Here is an 18,885-nt window from a genome sequence, read left to right as displayed (position 1 = left end):
TTGCCATCGCCAAAATATGAAATTTTGGTAAAACGAGGTTCGTATCATAATAACCGTGATGATTATCATTTAACGCAGCGTACACATCACGTAAAATTACACGATAAAGCCTAAGTAGGGCTGACATCAACGAACACAAATGTAATAGCTCTGCTTGCTTTGAGTAATCATCATCAGCCATGCTTCATCTCCAGTGGGAATGAAACGACACAAATTATTAGAAGCACTTAATAGTCAGGCTGCGAAGTTGGGCCAAAGATAATAATGAGCAAAACATTGTGCAATGTAATTTTCTAAAAACGTTGCCATATGTAATGCCCAGGAGGCATGTAGCGTTCCATATTCTCTCTCTTTCTCTGCCACCCTCCTTTCCCTCCTCCCTTTCCTCCTCCTCATGCTGCCATCTCCTCTTCTATTTCATCCTCCTCTTTTTCACCACCCCCTCGCCACTTCGTCACCTCACCCACCCACCTCCTCCTTATCGTCGTCCGCGTCCTTGTACCCCGCCCCCCCCCCTCCCCCGCCCCCCCCCGCCCGCTCCGTACCCAGGTGAACTCTCACCGCGAGAAGCTGCGGGAGCTGGAGCGATACCTGGAGGGAATCGGCAGCGACCCCGGGGCCATCAACGACCGCGACTTTGAGCAGCGGCTGCAGTCGGTGGGCGACGCCGTCGTGCAGCTGCTGTGGGAGGTGCAGTCCGTGCAGGGTGCGTGCTGCCGAAATCGTAAAATAAGAACAATTCAAAGCAAGCAACTGTGTCGCGTGAGAAGTCTGAAATATTTCACGAGCACAAATCATCGTCACGTAATTAATTCCCCTGTGGCGTGTCGGCTCTGGCAGATTATTTCTAGGCTGGTCAGAGTACAACTACAAATCAAGTTGCAGAAATATTAAAGCGATTACAGGGTGGCTATTGCACCAAATACGTAAACTTCAGGAAAATGTTATTGACTTCGACAACGTTGACGATGTTGACGGCAAGGAGGATGACAATGACATTGACTTAAATTATGTTAACGATGACAACGTAATGATGATGATAATACTAACAATAGCGATTTGTAACAATAACGATTAAGGTAATGACGATCAGTTCAACAAGTTGCTTTGGCGACCTATATTTTTCATAATAAAGGTTTTTATTGCGGGGTTAGATCACATAAATATAAATGTTATTAACCCACCACCACCCGACACAGCCAATTAGTAAGGTTTGTCACGTGTGCTGGTAGGTTAACGACACATTTTATATTGACACGATTTAACCCAAAAAAAACCTTTATTATGAATGCTGATGATCGTCATGATGCCAAGCACAATGCCATTGTTGACTTTGACCCAACAGAACACGAATCGTGACCCCACTCCCCCCACACCCCCCCCCCCCCCCCACATTTCCATCTTTCAATTCCAGACGCCGACTACAGCCTTCTGGACCGGCTCGCCGACATCAACGCGACGCTGACGCGGGAGATGACTCGGCTGCGGCGCGTGCGGCAGGGCGTGGACGACACCACCTCCGCCCTCGGCCGCTCCCGCACCGCCGCCGACGACGTGGACGCCCTCGCCGCCGACGCCCGGCAGCAGCTGGAGCGGGCGCGCAAGGCCCTGAGCACCGTGGTGCGTGCACCACCTGCTGCTGCTGCCGGCCAGGCGGCCGGTTGGCCAGGCAGCCAGTTAGGCAGCCTGCCAGTTAGCCAACCAGCCAGTTAAGCAGCCAGTTAGGCAGGCAGTTAGGCAGGCAGTTAGGTAAGCAAGCAGTTAGCCAACCAGTTAGACAGCCAGCCAGTTAGGCAGGCAGTTAGGCAGGCAGTTAGATAAGCAAGCAGCTAGCCAACCAGTTAGTTAGGCAGGCAGTTAGGTAAGCAAGCAGTTAGCCAACCAGTTAGACAGCCAGCCAGTTAGGCAGGCAGGCAGTTAGATAAGCAAGCAGTTAGCCAACCAGTTAGACAGCCAGCCAGTTAGGCAGGCAGTTAGATAAGCAAGCAGTTAGCCAACCAGTTAGACAGCCAGCCAGTTAGGCAGGCAGTTAGATAAGCAAGCAGTTAGCCAACCAGTTAAGACAGCCAGCCAGTTAGGCAGGCAGTTAGATAAGCAAGCAGTTAGCCAACCAGTTAGACAGCCAGCCAGTTAGGCAGGCAGTTAGATAAGCAAGCAGTTAGCCAACCAGTTAGACAGCCAGCCAGTTAGGCAGGCAGTTAGATAAGCAAGCAGTTAGCCAATCAGTTAGACAGCCAGCCAGTTAGGCAGGCAGTTAGATAAGCAAGCAGTTAGCCAACCAGTTAGACAGCCAGCCAGTTAGGCAGGCAGTTAGATAAGCAAGCAGTTAGCCAACCAGTTAGACAGCCAGCCAGTTAGGCAGGCAGTTAGATAAGCAAGCAGTTAGCCAACCAGTTAGACAGCCAGCCAGTTAGGCAGGCAGTTAGATAAGCAAGCAGTTAGCCAACCAGTTAGACAGCCAGCCAGTTAGGCATGCAGTTAGATAAGCAAGCAGTTAGCCAACCAGTTAGACAGCCAGCCAGTTAGGTAGGCAGGCAGTTAGGTAAGCAAGCAGTTAGCCAACCAGTTAGACAACCAGCCAGTTAGGCAGGCAGTTAGGCAGCCAGTTAGATAAGCAAGCAGTTAGCCAGCCAGTTAGGCAGCCAGTTAGGCAGGCAGTTAGGTAAGCAAGCAGTTAGCCAACCAGTTAGACAGCCAGCCAGTTAGGTAGGCAGTTAGATAAGCAAGCAGTTAGCCAACCAGTTAGACAGCCAGCCAGTTAGGCAGGCAGTTAGATAAGCAAGCAGTTAGCCAGCCAGTTAGGTAGGCAGGCAGTTAGATAAGCAAGCAGTTAGCCAACCAGTTAGACAGCCAGCCAGTTAGGCAGTTAGCCAAGCCCGCCAGTTAGCCAAGCAGCCAGTAAGCCAGGCAGGCAGGTAGACAGTCAGCCAGCTAACCAGGCTGTTAGCCAGCCAGTGAGCCAGCCAGTGAGCCAGCCAGCCAGCCAGTTAGCTAGATTGTTGGCTAGAGTGCCAGCCAGTGTGTGTTGGCACATCCATTGTCCAATGTTGTCATGTCAAACAATGGCGTTGTCCCAGACGTCGTGATGATGATCATCATTATTACCGTAGTCGTTATTGTTACGATCGCTTATCGTTAGCATCATCATCATCATCATCATGTTGTTGTCATCGTTATCATCGTTTAATTGAATGTCATTGAAATCCTCATCAGCTTTTTAGGCAACGTCGTCATGATCAACTTCATCACCATCGTTCTCAAAGTCAATAAACGTTACGCGAGTTGCCTTCGTCGTTATTTTATCGTCTTTGTCATCATCGCCTTCATCAGCATCGTCATCATCGTTAGTTTTTCTCCTCTGTCATCCTATTCATCATCATCACCACCGTAATCATGGTAATCAATGTCATCCTATCTTTTCCACCTGCTGCTGTGGATGTGTGTGTGTGTGTGTCCTGTGGGAATGGTGCTGCAGTGCTTAGCACACTGCCGCAACAAACCTGGCAAACCTAGCATTACTTTCCAGGCACGGTTAACATCGTGTGCAAAGTTATATCTCAACCTGTTGTTGTGACCCTTCCCAGGGTCAAACTCGGCCTTAAATGTGTGCCTGTTGTGGTGTGTAAATATCAGCACATGTGAGAAAAAGCCAGCCGGGTATGGTGCTGGCCACACTACCCTTTGGTGTGCTGTGCCAACCACCATCAGCACTCTCCCTAAACGGCTAATGATGCTAAAATGTGACGTCGTAATCTTTGTTGTTGTTGTTGCTGTTGCAGACGATTGATCCCAGAAACGTTTCGGACCCAAACAACCTGACGGGGTTGGTGGATGAAGCGAGGAAGCTTGCCGATGAGTGAGTATCAGAAGAGAGACTTGTGTTAGTAATCCTTGAAAATTCGGAAGTGGTCGAGTGATCCTGGTCAGAGTGCACACCGCTGAGATCCTAGGTTCAAATCCAGGGCCTCGTCCATCTGCTTAAACGAGAATAAGAAGAATAAGAATGTGAACCCAGATGGATTCTTGTGACCCAGCGCACAGAGTATAATTTCACCGCAGGAGTGTGGCACAAGCAATATTCCTGCTCAAGAGCGATGCTGCTGAAATCTCACCACCGCACCCATAACGTACCGCAACGTCGTCCAGTGTGTTAACGCTGTGCGTGCGTGCGTGTGCCTTCGTGTGCGGCAGACACAAAAACGGCGCCTCCGAGATTGAGGGCACGGCCAACATGGCCCTCAACTCCTCCCAGACGGCGCTCGACCTGCTTTCCCGCATCCTGGTGGATGAGAACGAGCTGGGCGAGAAGGCCTTCAACCTCACCACCAAGTGCGTACCCAGCCGCATGGCCCCCGGCTGCCCACATGAGCGCTACTCGAAGTTGCTTTTTAGTTTTTTTGCTAAAATCGAGCCAACCTTCCCATTTCTTTAACTCTGTCAAATGTTACTTAGCCTTTTTATTTATTTGCGTATCACGCAGGCTGAGGGAGGCCAAGAACTTGACGTCGCAGCTCGAGAAATACGCGAACCAAGTGCAGAGCAACGCAACGGACGTTGGCGACGTTGCCCTCAACCTGTACACGCAGGCCAAGGCGGCCTTGCCGCAAGTCAACATCTCTGCGCTGGAGGTTGAGTGACTGTTCCATAGGCACAGAATATGCGCAGAAGCTCGCACGAGCGTACAAAGCGCACGCGCGCACACACTGCACAGATCCATGTTCAACGGCAACAACCGCCGTTCGCCACTAGGTGACGTCAGCATGGCGCTTGTGCCAAGATAAGTGCACCTTGATGTCACGTGAAGTGTCGAAGGGCTCCGCTGGCAGGAGGTCACGAGATATACCCACGTGCTATGGGTTGACTTGCTTAAATGACTGGCAGATGTACCACCTGTGCTGACGTACTACACGCACACATACTGCATACACATACTATACACACACATACTTTACACACACACACACACAATTAATACACACACATACTGCTTACACGCTTATACTACACAAGTCAACATGCCGGAGGTTAAATGACAGTCTCAGACACCGCTTTCCCATATTTCCACACCGAACAATCTCACACCCCTCCATCATATTCACGTGCAGCCGAGTGATGCGCCGTGTGCTTCAGTTCTGAACGCGCCCATTCACGAGACGGAGGCGCGGACGTGATCCTAGGACACCGTAACCTCCGCTCGCCATCCGCAGGAGCCACGGGCCCCCTGCATTGTCCGTCCGCTATCGCCACTGTTTTTTTCTTGAGCAGCGATGACCGTACTTCCCCCCCCCCCCCTCCCCCCGAAACCACCTCCGCTAATCTCCTCGAATCGCAGACGCGGGCCGAGCATATTGGCGCCAAGTCGGAGGAGGTAATGCAGCGCACGGGGGAGAAGGAGGCCAACCTGCACGACCTTCTCAACGAAACGCGGTCCAGGCAGGAGAAGGCCGCCGTGTTGCTCCAGCGCGGCTTGCAGGAGCAGAAGGTAGCGCCCGCGCGCGTGCGCCGAGACCCGTGTGACTAACGCGACCGTTGTGTTGTGGATTTCCCCCCCCCCCCCTCCTCCTCCTCTCCCCCACGCCCCAATCCCACGATGGCGTCCGTCCGCCCGTCCATCCGTACGGCTGCCACCCCCCCCCCCCTACCACCCCGCCCCCACCCCCCACCACCTTCGTCGTTCACACGTGTCGCGGTCTTCGGTCACGACAACGAACGACAACGAACGACAACATCGCGATCGGGATTCTCGTCCGTGGGGGTGTGGGATTGAAAAAAAACCAACAACCGTACCCAATGACAAAATCGGCCGACCCACCACCACCACCAGCAAGAGCACAAGCGCGTGGGCGAGATCCTGCGAGCGGTGACGTCCCACGCCAACGCCACCATCGAGATGGCCGACATGTGCATCGAGCGCTCGGAGGTGCACCACAATCAAGCGCGCAGGCTGCTCGACTCGGCCCGCATCTACGGCCAGGTAGACGCGGTGCCACGCCGCACCGGCGCTGCGGCCTTTCCTGGTGGCTCCGTCTCGACCTGTCGGCATCCTTCGCTGCCGGCACCTCGCTCTGCTTGGTTTGTTGGAAATCGCCAAAAAAAAAAAAACGGGAAGCTGGCGCTGGTGGAAGTGTCCCGTTTTATTTCACGTTGATTTCCCTTTTGCCTTGGAGCTCCTCATTAGAAGCCCTCTCGGTAGCTTAGTTTTTTTTTTGGTGTCGCTGAATTCCTGTCGACTTTTCCTGCCTTGGGTTCTTCCAGTCAAGCGATCCGCGTTCAAGAACCACACCGCGCAGGGCTGCCCGCCGGTGTTCTTGGTCAGCGCCGTGACGCCGTGACACCGCGCGTGGCGTTCTTTCACCGCTTGGTTGAACTGCGTGGCGATCTCTCTCTCTCTCTGTGCCCCAAATCAAGCGTGCGCTTCGCGGCTTTCAGGGGGGAGCTGCGCCACCGCTCTCTCTAAATCCTTCGCTTGCTTCCGTTGTGTTGCGTGGTTTTTCGAGGCACGTTTTAGTCGGTAGTGAAACGGTGGTGGGGTTTTGTTTGCGAGCAAACTCGCGATTGTGTTTTGTGTTTCGCCACGCGATGCTCTTTCTTATAAGTCGTAAGAAAGCACGAGGACAAGGACATTAATTTGATGCTGTTAAAGAAAAGTGAAATAGCCTTAAATGTTTAGGTAACTAAATGGACAATAAACTAACATTGTTAATGCTTGAAGCAGAAGCTGTAAAGGATGCTCGGTGTTATGTTAAAGCCTCGTGATGTCATCCACAACAGTGAACAGCATTTTGGCTCAGCCAGCAGACATCATCGATACGCACACTAGCGATTTATATAAAGCATTAAAAATATATATATAATTTACAGTGCTTGGTCAATTGGCTGCTGGATGAAGGCCTTCCCTTGCCTTGTCGGGCTTTTAACTCCACCCGCCCCCCGCTTCACCAACCCGCATTCGTCGGCATGGTGAATTATGTTCAAGTAATTTCCACGACCTGCATGACATGATTAGGCCGTCATCCAGCAGTGGAATGGCATGGTCAAATCACTCGTCAGCTCTCAAGACGCTAAGCAGGTATTTTGGGCCTGGTCAAGTGGCACCAGGATTGGTGACCCACCCCGGGGCTTGCCAGGTGTCGTAGGAGTGCGGCTGCGCGCTGTGGCCAACGGTGATTTGACAAAGGGCCGTAGATAATATTTAACAACACGCGCAGTAGCTTCTGAGAAACATGGCCACAGCTTTGCTTGCCAAGCACCAAGTAAATATCCTTGTCCGGCAAAGGCGAGGCTCCGCATCGATCGAGGCGAATTTCCTCGGGGCGAATAGGACGGGCGGACGTTGCTCCCGCGCGGCCGCCCTTGGCACCGTCACCGCCACCCCATCGCTTAACGCCTCTCTCCGGGGCTGCGCCCGCTGCTTTTCTTTCCTTCCTTCCTTCCCCACAGACGGCCGACCAGCTGCTGGCGCGCGCCGACGCCGCGTACGCCACGGCCAACGATGCGGCCACCGCCGGGAATCGAACCCTCGCCGAGGCCAAGGAGATCCTCGACTACATCAAAGGTACATTCCCGCCGCTCACGCCGATCGCACAGGAGGGGACGACCCCCCTCCTGACCCCCCTACCTTCTGTGGTCCAGCTTTCCGTGATGTTGATGTGGATGATGGGTGATACTGATGATGCCATTGGTGAATTATTATAGGCTTGCATTGCAATACCTCATATGTGATTGACAGTGATGTTTATTATGGACTAGCCTTTTGCCCGTCCAAGGACGGGTGTATTTCAGTAAATCTGAAACTTGCAAGCGAAAAGCAGACCTCGACGTGATATTTATTGCATCAATTCGTGTGCAATTTGTAAGGGCGCGGTGACACAGACTTTAAAGATTATAATCTCTTGTTCATCATGATGTCCTTTTTACTTCGATGTCTCAACAGCGTGACGGAGATCGCATGACGTGAGGGTTCTGCCTTTGTAGTGAGGGTTGTAGGTTGACGCTGAAGAGAGGGGAGGAGGCGCCTCGCCCCCCCATGTGGAGTGACATCAGCCGCTAATTATTATTAATGGGAGGGCGGGGTGTCCATTTGGAGGACGTCACCTGTTCATGATTATTAATGAGGGGGGGGGTTCTCTACGTGGAGTGACATCACCTGTTCATGATTATTAATGAGGGGGCCTGGCCGACGTGGAGTGACGTCATGTAAATGTGCGTTGAAATTATTTTGCACCGTACGTAGCCAACTGTGCTAATCAGAAGTGCGGTAAATGCTGCAGATGATGATGATGCCAATGCCAATATGTTACAGGCTTGTATAGCAATGCCTCTTTTTTTTTATACTGCTGCTGGTGATGCTCGTGCTGCTGATAACGACGACGACGTTTCTATTGACCTTTAAAAATAATAATAAATTGACCTTCCAGATTTCGACCGCCGCGTGGCCGACAACAAGACTGCGGCGGAGGAGGCCATCAAGAAGATCCCGACGATCGAGGCCAAGGTGGCAGCCGCGCGGAACAAGACGCAGGCGACGACGGCGGCGCTCGGCTCGGCGGAGCGCGACGCGAAGCAGGCGCGCCGCATCGCGCAGGACGCCGAGAGGATAGCCAACCAGACGCAGGCGGTACGGCCACCGCCATCATCCAGCAACTTCCATCTCTCTCTCTCTCTCGCCACGGCGTGGCGCGCGTGCTCGTTTGTACGTACGTTGAAGTTCTTTCCCACCGATACGTAGCAAATCGTGCTAATTGTAGGTGCGCGGGAGTGGGGGTGGGGGGGAAGGATAAAAAACTATACCCGGGGTCACACGGGTCACGAGGGGCCCAGGATATGAAGAGGGAATCAATAAAAGTATGTACATGTTGAAGTTCTTTCGATACGTAGCCAACCGCGCTAATCGGAGGCGCGGGGGAATAACAACAGTGCTGCGTGCAAAGCTTCAATGCTTGCACCGGGAGCTCGTGCCCAAGCACGCGATGCGGGGGGGACCGTACGCTCCGGCAAGTTGTCTCATTTTTTTTTTCGTTTGGTGGCCTTCCCCCCCTCGCACCTCCGATGAGCAAGGTTGGCTACGTACGGTGTGAAAGAAGTTCTACATAATGGCCCAGTCGCGTGAAGCCCAAACGGCATTCCGAGCCGATTGGATCGATCCACGTTTTCTCGGACGCAGTCGCCCAGAGGTTAATTCCCGATAGGTTATTTATTTATTTCCCCCAATCTTGTGTTAACATTTAAAAATGTTAGGCAATACTTACTTGATAATTTCAAGAATTTCAGCTAAGGAGGATAATGTTGTGCCACAATTGCTGCTTCTTCACTGAAGTTGCAGTTACCACTTTTTTGTTAAGTCAAACTGTGAATTGCAACAATCCAACATCATAAATGGGCCACCACAGAAAGAAAAAGATGGGGAGCAGTGATCCCAGATGAATTGGACATCAAATGTGATTACACGGACTGATAAGGCAACACACCGCCTGACACAGGCTGCGAAAGGTAGGCGAAAGTGGTGTCGCCCCCAAAGACCCCGCTGTGGTCAAGAGAGACATGACGATGATGACGATAGACGACCAACAGCAACGATGATGAGGAGCTGACGCCCCACGGTAGGGTGTGCACGTGCGTCACCGTCATCGTCGTCGCTGTCCCTAATGTTCGCAGGATTCGGCGGCGGTGAAAGAGGAGGCCGGCCGCCTCTTCAGCGAGTCGATGGCCCTGAACGACGACATGGCCAAGATGCAGGACGAGCTGTTGGCCGGCGAGGAGATGCTCGCCACGAAGCAGGCGGACGCCATGCGAGACATGGACATGGCTACAAACGTGAGCCACCCCCCCCACTACACTCACTTACCCATTCAGCCACACAACAACAACAATAACCGCCGCCATTCGCCACTTAGTGACGGTGGCGTCACCACGGCGCTTGTGCCAGGCCAGGCCCACTCCGAGGCCACGTGAAGTTTCGGAAGGCTTGCTGACAGGAGGTCACAGGGACAGACCCAGGTGCCACGGGTTGACTGACTGAGATGAGTGGCAGATGCGCACCACCTGTGCCCCCCCCCCCCCCCACTGTGCCAACTTGCTCTATTTTAGCCGCCCGGTGCTCTGCTCGTTGTTGTGAGCCTCGCTCCTCTGCCCTCCACTTTTGTTGGAAGGCGACTGCCTCCAACTGCCCAGTAGCGTTCTTCAGGAGCCTCCTCCATAGAGGCTGATCTTGACACCGCTGGTACCAGTCTTCGGCAAGTCCACTCAGCTCGCCATCCTCCTGTACCGCATCAGTCCATCGCTTCTGTGAACCGTGCCAAACCCATTTAGCCCCCTCTATCCGGCCAAACAGAAGCTGCTTGGGCATGCGGTGAATGGGCATGCGGGCTACATGACCCTGCCAACACAGCCTTGCCTGCTGGAGGAGCTCACTGATAGGAATGTGTCCAGATTTTTTGAGGATTTGTGACCTCCTCTCACAATCCAGCCTGGTAAAACCCAAGATGGATCGTAGGCAGGTTACACATCCACTTACTCACCCACTCACATACCCACTCACTCACCCACTCACTTACCCACTCACATATCCACTCACTTACCCCACTCACCTACACACTCGCCCACATTTTACAATGACAGTTTTTTTTTTCCGTTGTCGCAAGACTTTTATTTTTGAGACATGCTTTCACAAATCCCTTCATTGGTAAAAAAGGCAAATCTTGTTGCATAGCTGCAGGTTGCTTACAGATGCACATGTTGAAACTTTTATTGGCCATTTAAGACAAAAGTCTCGTTCGTGAAGAAAATTTGGAATTTCAAGATGTTTACAACTTAGGCGTTCACTGGCATTATGCACATGGTGGAGTGGGTAGTGGTGGCGTAGTGATTAGCGCGCTGCGCTACAAACTGTCACAGCCAACACCCGTGACGATTACCTGAACCTGTCCTGAGCCCTCCCCTAAGTCGATTCGGCTTCAAATGAATACATGGTACGATTGTGTAACCATCGCCACTGGGGAGACAAAGGTGGTCGGGCATGGTTCTGGCCACCCACCCCCTCATGTGCCATGCGGGCCTTCATAGGCGCTCGCTAAGAGCACTTGTCCCAACAGTCTGTTAAAGGCTATATGGGGGATCTTTGTCTTTGTGTGTGCATGTGCTGTAATGCTGGTGTGTGTGTGTGCGTGTGCTGGACTCTAGGTCACAACACAAGCGCAAAGCGCGGAGGACAAAGCTCGCAAAGCGCGCAACACCGTGCGGGAGACGCTCAAACGCATCAAGCAGCTCCTGGAGCAGCTCGGTTCGTAACGCTGCCCCCCAAACAGCCCCACCGCCTCTCCCCATCTCCCGCCCCCTCCCACCCCCCTCCCTCATGCCGCACCTCATGCCCCGCTTCATGCCGCTTGACGAGAAAACACCATGATACAGGGCGCTTCAAAAAAATGTTAACACTTTTGAGAATTTGCAACAATACCGATAGTCCCATGTAAGTGTTAATTTGTTTTTTAAAGCACCCTGTATATGCAGGTTTCACCCAGGGCTTTGTTGTGGGCAGCAGAGTGCAGTGAAGCAAAATCCACCGTATTGTGCTAATGCCCCCAAGCCTCTTGACTTGAGTTCTCTATTCCTGGCCATGGCGCTGATATCAGTGGCAAGTGATCTGTGAACCAGGCCTTGGCGTCCACCACCCCTTGAACCCTGCACTACCCAGCATGGTGAAGTATGGTCAAATAACTCCCCGCACCAGACATGGCGTGGGGGAGAGGGGGATGCCCTTTATCTAGCAGTGAATTGCCAAAAAAGGCTGCACATGAACCACATCAGTGGCACGGGGTATCTGAACTTGACCCAGGTTTTTTTTTTCCACTTGGGAGCACTTGCCCTTCAAGGTGTACCTTGGCACACGTGTCGGTTACCAACAATGGCATGAGGGGGAAAGCCTCAAGCTCTCCAAATGTAAATGCGTTGCGCAATGCCGGTTATCTTGTGCAGACAAGCTGCAAGACATCGATGGAGAGAAGCTGGCGGAGCTGGAGCGAGAGCTGAAGGCGAACCAGGACCGCATGGCGAACGAGGAGCTCGCCGACAAGATCAAGCAGCTGGAGGATGCGGGCGCGCAGCAGGACCGCGCCCTGCAGAACTACGAGCGAGACATCGGCACCATCCTGGCCGACATCAAAAACCTGGAGGACATCCGGGACGCCCTGCCGCAGGGATGCTTCAACGCTGCCAGTATTGAGAACCCGTAAACCTCCGCTCCCTCGAGCAGGACAGGAAGGTTGGCAGTGTGTGCTGCCGGGAAAATCGGGGTGGGGGGGGGGGGCCCCCTTTTTTTTGTTTATTTTAACAATAAATCACTACGGTAATAATGGTCCCCATTCACACCTTGGCGTCCCATTAACTGCCCTCTATGCCCTTGCCCCCCACCCTCCACCCCCCGTCCCACATATGTAAGTGATCTCCCGTGTTTATTGTTACGTCCATTATCCGCGAAGGGCTGCTTATCCGAATAACTTTTATAATATACTTGCCAGCCGCAGAATTGGTGCTCAACAGAATAATAATAAAGCAATGCTGTGTCGGATTCCCCTGAGCGTCTGCTTGAGGAATATTGCGTGTAGCACTGTGGCCAGCAAAAGCAACGTCTGCCGGCCACATCTTTTTAGACTGTACTTTGTTTTAAAGTTATTGCTGCCAAGGTCTTCGTAGAAAAAAAAGAAATGTTTTAAAAGGCTATGTTCCACTGTGGTGAATGATGACAGTGGGGGGTGCAGCGTCCGCATCACCTCCTGCTGTTTCAAAACGACAGTGGGCCGCTGACTAAGAGGGGCTCGTCTTGTGATGCCCAATTTTACTAAAACAGCCGCTCGGCCATCTCCACCTTGAATTGTTTTTTTCTGACCGTACACATTTATTTATTCTTGAAAAAAATGACGGGAAGTAAAAAACGAATTGCGCGCGTCGTCTGTTTTTTTTTAGGTCAAGTCAAATGAAAATTGTTCAGCGGCAGGCAGGCAGGCAGGCAAAGAAACAATGCCTCGCATGCATACCAGGTCGACATCCCCAGGGCGCTGTGTTCACAGCGCCACGGTAGGCTCCTTCGTGGGGCGACTGCATTAAAACCACACCCGTGGGAGCCGAGATGCAAACCCGGTGGGTTTTATTTAGCCAATTTATATTTTCAGATTTTAGTTCCCCCCCCCCCCCCCGTTTTACTTGAGGTGGTCGACGGATGAGAATCAGTGCATCTAGGATTTGCTTCCGAGTGTATGTTTTGAAGTCGAGGCATTATTGTACCGTTACCAAAATTCGAAGCAAAATCACTCAGGCTTTTGAACGTGGATTACAATAGACAGTCCTGTGAATTTAGAGGAGGAGCTTTCGATGGGACCTCTGCAATTTGAAGCGGAGTTTTTTGATCGGTTGTTTGATGAAAGAGAGCTACGTTTGCCGTTGAATGTAACGGCGTTTTTCGAAGCAACGCTTTGGTGTCTTTTGCAGAAGAATGACAATCTCAGTAGCGGTAGATAAGGCCCAACAACAATTCTGTACCTAAACTAGTTTGTAGCTGGTCTTTCACACGGAGTTCCCCCCCCCCCCCCCCCACAATCTTTTGCCATTTTTCAAGTTATTTAAATTTAAAAATAATTATATAAGGAAAAAACTGTACATGTTTGACCCTGAAGGAAACATAAATTAAATGTTATAAAAAATGGCTTTTTTTACACGACAGTTTAAAAAAAAAATAAACATGTTCAAAACATTCCCTGGATGTGCCGGATGTGCTAATGAGGCACAGGAGAAACTAGGTCCGATTGTGGCTTTTAATTTGTGCACGTATGTGCGTCCAAATAGGGACGTCGACTGCTTACAAACTGGCAAGATGGGGTGTTTTTTTTTTATTGTGACCCAGAGTTGCAAAAGCAGCAGCTCCTAATAGCCCTCCATACGTGTAATAAAATACATCTTGGTGTTACAAATACACACAAATTTCCCTCGATTAAAATGTCAATTCCTACATATTTATGCACAATGCAGCTTTTTTCACATTTCCACTTTCATTGTGCCTTAGAGAAAAAAACCGAGTGCCTTTTTTTGTAAAAAAAAAAAATGTAAGCATTTTTCACCGTTATTTTAGCGTTACTTAGGTCGGCAGCAAACAGTCAAGAGTATTATCGCATACTATAATGTACTTCACTATTTCAGTGTAACTTACAATGTGTTCAGTATTTATCTGTGTATCTTTTTGTACACTTGTTCATTAATAAAATAAAAGCCATCGAGAAAAGCTGAAAAAAAATCAGGCCTGTGAAGGGAATATTTTTTTTGTAGATTGTTACGCACTTTTGAGATGTTCACAAATCTTGCTGTGTAACAACGAGGCAGATTGTTTGAGTAAACAAAAAAGTGGAAAGTTTAGTTTCATAATTACCGTTTTGCTTTTTATCTTGTATTTTTTTTTTTAAATCCCATTTTACAAGCAGAACTAAGTTTTTGCTTATTGACAAAGGCTGTTACAGTCTGACACACACACACGCGTGTTGTGTCACGATAATTGGTGTGCCTCTCCTTTTAGCAGGCATCTGCTTTACCCAACACCTCTTTTCAGATACGACACAGACGCCGGGTTATTGTCGCTGCGGTTTTGTTGTTGCACCCGTTACGACGCGTAGCGTTTAATTACAATCCTAAACGGTGGCGGCGGCAGCAGCATGAGGTCGGGGAGGGGGGGAAGGGAGGCTGTGTCGCAGCGTTGACTTTCATCGGGGCACATCCGAGTGGCACGCAGGGAGCTCCTACGGGCAGGAACTTGGCTTTCTCTTTTGGTGCCTTCTTTGAACGACATTCGAGCTCTCTCCGATGCGCCTTCGGGTCGTTGCGCGTGTCGCGTCGAGCTCGTTGTCCGGCGTTTCGCTCGCACATAATATCGGCAGCTTCTTTCCCGAAAGACGTTTCGCTCCGTGCGCACTGGGAGCCGACGATGCCCGCTGCTCGATTCGGTCTCTCGTGACGCGCTCTCCCCAGCAGCCGCGGCGCGAAACGTCCGCCGGGCATCGTGCCGAAGGACAACGCGCACCGGAAGAGCCGCGCTCGCCGCCTTGCGAGCCCGTTTTGTCTGCCTGCCGAGGGCAACCGTGGCGTCGCGGTTCGTGCGTGCCCGTGCTCGACGCTTGTGTGTGGCCTTGGCGAGTCGGCTCACAATTCGTCGGCGTCAGCGAGAGGCTCTCACGTGTTCCCCGCTGCAGAGGTGTGCCGTTCAATTTCCCCGCAAACATTGCCCCAGCCGATGTGCTACCTTTTTTTTTAATCGATTAGAAATATTACTATGCAGGTAAAGGAAGGGTTTTGTTTATCGAGTCTTATATATAAATATATATGTGAAAAATGTGTTAGAAAAAAAATCTCAAAAAAATCATTAGTGTGCTTTCCACATGTCAAAGGTATGTTGTAAACATCACGTTGGACGGTCTCGTTCTGTGACAGATTTGCTATTGGACGTTTTGTACAAACCCTGCCGCATACCTGGCCGCTTCAGTGACTCTAGTGCGCCTATTGATATCATTTATTAACCAGTGGGCCTGTAAACCTTTGTAAATTGCCTAGCAGACCAAACTGATATTCTGGTGCTAATTTCGTATGATACAAATAAATGCTATATTTTGTTATGTTTATCCGTAATTATTGTTGCATTTCATTAAATAAAAAAAGTAGTGTAGTTGCCGTGTAAATATTATTTTTGGATGATCCCTGTGTAATCTTACCGTTGTTGATTTATGAATTAAAAACAAATATTCTCTCTCGGTTTTTTTTGCGGGGGCGGGGGGGGAGGTACATTTTATTTTGTGGTGGTAAAAGTTTACATAATGGAACACCCTTCACATGTAACCTAAGCCTCCAATTTTAAAGTGACACTGTATAGCAACTGGCCATCCACCGCCTTAAAACGCAATACAAAAGTACAACCATGCAGTGACGCACACATTACGGGGTCGCGCGACCAGCGAGTGTGACTATAATCATTATATTATTCATTATCTAAACGTAATACTGCACTCCCCAGCCCTATGGCAGTCCAATGCCTCCCGATGCTGCGTTGGTGGTCATGGAGCTTGTTTGACCACACTTCACCACGCTGGTCTGTGCGGGTTGGTGAATGTGGGCTAACCAGAACTGGATCGGATCTCGATCGCCATTCGTGTTTAGCCGTGGTCGGGAAGCGAACGCAAGTAGCAGGTTGTGTTTCGACCACTGCGCCACACCGCTCGATCTCCTTGGAACGCATCCCCACATCTCTCCGTTTAAATCAACGGTGTCACTCTGTGGCCAAGTAACACGCCTCGTGCTTTGCGAGGTCATTCTGGTTATTATGCGGTGTTGGTTAAAACATATGGCCCACCTATTTGTAGCTAACTGCACAGAGGCATCGAATATATTGCGTCATTATAGGGTCATATGATTACGCGCTCTATTATCAGAGGCTTTGTTTAGTGATATACGTAGTTTCTGCCGTTATACGTCTTATAGGGGGGGCACACGATGTGTACATTGCACATTAACAGACCTGTCGGTGTGGTTTCAGCAGAATAATCCTGCACTGTTTCGCCCCGACGCTTCAATGGATACGTGATCGTTTTAAAAATAGAGATGAGGGCTTGAGAACTGCGAGTGCAATGTACACCACAACACCGTTTCGACTGCAAAAAACATTCGGCTGAGGCAGGCATTGATTGGGGTTTTTTTTACTATTTAGAGTTGTCCTCGACTATCAGCGGACAACTTGCACGTGGGTCATTGAGACCTAATGCACTGCCATGAATAAATAACGAGCAGCACAAAGGACTTGCGTATGGGATTCCTTGCAGCCAAAGCATCTTGAACAATGAGATGGCGTTTCCTAACTTGACTCCCTGACTGGGGTGGTTTGCAGCAGCAGTGTTCTCACGTCTGTGCATCTCATGTAGCGGTTCCTAGAGTATTCATGTATTCTCTCTGCTAACACGTCACCTCATCACAATCGCATCATTATATTTTTTGTTCGTATACACCAGTGATTTGTATTTCCTGTAATTTGAACGTGTGGCAATATCCAACAGCTGCGGCACAAAAATAATAATTTTGTTGACTGGAATCTACAGTACTTGATTTGCAGTTAATTCTTCTAATAATGTAATACTTTGGTTTTATGTAGCATTTAAATGCAACCACGTGCCAAGACGCCGGTGAAAATAGAATTGTATTGCAGTAACTTTCCATGGCTTCAAATTAGAAGAGCCTTTGGTTTCTCGAACGAGCGACAGGTTTGAAATAACACATTTAGGGTGATGGCTGGGAGCGGATGAGGCCGTGTCTGATGGGATATCTCCGTTTGCGGTCACAAGGCCGCACATGAAACCTCCTCTGCTCTGGACAAACCCGAAAATAGATAATCCACCCTTATCAGATGACTCTCCCAACCCTGACTGGAGTTTGAGATAACCAAATTCCCACGCAGAGCCGTTTTTTTTAGCAATGTTCATCGCATTCAGCGTAGTGGCGGATGCGTTTTGTTTCCAACGGATGGCGGTATACATCTGAAAAACACGAGCAAACCGTGCCCACTGGCTTTATACCCCAGTTTGTTGACTTATAGGGATGTGAATGTGTCTAAAAAAATGTAAAGCGAAGGTGGATTCATTACAGAGTTGTGATTATTTGCCAGGCGTAAGCAGTGGGGGGTGGGGGGAGGTGAGATTGTGATACAGCACCATCATGCGCAGTGTTATGTAGGCCCTGCGTGGAGTCGCCTTCTTCCCTGTCTTGTGTTTTGTATTTGTGACCCTATCTTGAAAACACACTCCCGCTGTTCTCCCAATGTTTTTCTTTTCTCGTACGCTACACGTTATTCTTGCAAATACCTCAATGTGGCTTTTGAAAATTTAGATATGATTTAAATAAGGCAAAAAATCAAGTTAGCCGCGTCTTGAATTGTACCGCTCGATTTTGTAAGACAATTTTAGATTTCTTATTGTATTTCCACCATTGTAATCATGTCACATCGTTCCAAATAAAAATAAAAAGTCACGAAAGATAGCGTTTGTCTGGCATGGATTTATGACATCTTTCTGGAGTTCATGTTATAATTAATGTTAAAAATAATTCACAGCCCAATATCAATTGCCCGGTGAAGGTCATGCCGTGTCGGTCATGGAAGGCTGTCTAACCATACTTCACCACGCTGGTCAGTGTAGATTATTGTAGGTGGACGAGGGATGGGGGTGCAAGGCTCGATCGCACGTGCCACTGTCATTAGCCACGGCCTGGAATCTCAGTCAAGCTGCCACCACTCAACGCCACTACGGTTTGCAAAGGAGACAATGTTTTTCGTTTTTTTTTTAATGCTTTATATTAAGTTCGCTCGCTTGCTTGCTTGCGCGCTTACGACCGTGCAACTCTTTCGGTCGTTTTTTATTTAAATCTTTTATATTAAGTTCGCTTGCTTGCGCGCTTACGACCGTGCAAATCTTCCGGTCGTTTTTTAACCCACTTCCCGTGATCCAATCGAGCTGACATTTTGCACACAGACTCGTTGTGCGTGACAATTAATTTTCGTGAAAAAATGTTGCTAAATGTTACACTTTTTAGAAATTTTTTTTATATGTAATTACCAATTGCTTAATGCTGCCAGGCAATCATCTGACCCATAGGTGGCAGCCATCTCAAGCCAGATGACGAGAGGACTCTAGCCGCCACGCATATAAAGGATTTATAGTGAAAAACTTTGTTTTTACGGGTTAATTTTTTTATACTCACAATGATGCTTTCAAAATGAGCATTACAACAAGAAATGACCAGGGGGGAAACGTTGGTTTGTGCAATGCTATCGTGAAACAACTTGGGGGGGGGGGGGGGGAGTGCTGATGTGTAGGC

General features: G+C 49.9%; 1 protein-coding gene across 2 annotated transcripts in view; it reads left to right on the top strand.

Moving 5' to 3' along the window:
• LAMC1 (laminin subunit gamma 1) overlaps positions 1-18,048 on the top strand; it is a 115,412-nt gene extending 97,364 nt beyond the window's left edge. The window contains exons 18-28 of one of the 2 annotated variants that reach the window (XM_078603322.1): positions 550-706; positions 1,415-1,620; positions 3,780-3,856; positions 4,192-4,329; positions 4,481-4,628; positions 5,825-5,974; positions 7,441-7,555; positions 8,418-8,617; positions 9,655-9,813; positions 11,179-11,278; positions 11,971-18,048. In XM_078603322.1, coding sequence (XP_078459448.1) covers positions 550-706; positions 1,415-1,620; positions 3,780-3,856; positions 4,192-4,329; positions 4,481-4,628; positions 5,825-5,974; positions 7,441-7,555; positions 8,418-8,617; positions 9,655-9,813; positions 11,179-11,278; positions 11,971-12,227 — 1,707 coding nt within the window. In that variant the 3' untranslated portion in view covers positions 12,228-18,048. Of the gene's footprint in view, positions 1-549; positions 707-1,414; positions 1,621-3,779; positions 3,857-4,191; positions 4,330-4,480; positions 4,629-5,332; positions 5,483-5,824; positions 5,975-7,440; positions 7,556-8,417; positions 8,618-9,654; positions 9,814-11,178; positions 11,279-11,970 lie in introns of both variants that reach the window. The other variant, XM_078603321.1, reaches the window with a different exon arrangement.
• Positions 18,049-18,885: the final 837 nt, after the last annotated feature.

Source organism: Lampetra planeri, chromosome 20 (assembly GCF_965212315.1).
Source record: "Lampetra planeri chromosome 20, kcLamPlan1.2.h2, whole genome shotgun sequence".
NCBI lineage: Eukaryota > Metazoa > Chordata > Hyperoartia > Petromyzontiformes > Petromyzontidae > Lampetra > Lampetra planeri.
Note: the sequence above shows the minus strand (reverse complement) of the source record. Positions and strands in the feature narration are given on the sequence as shown.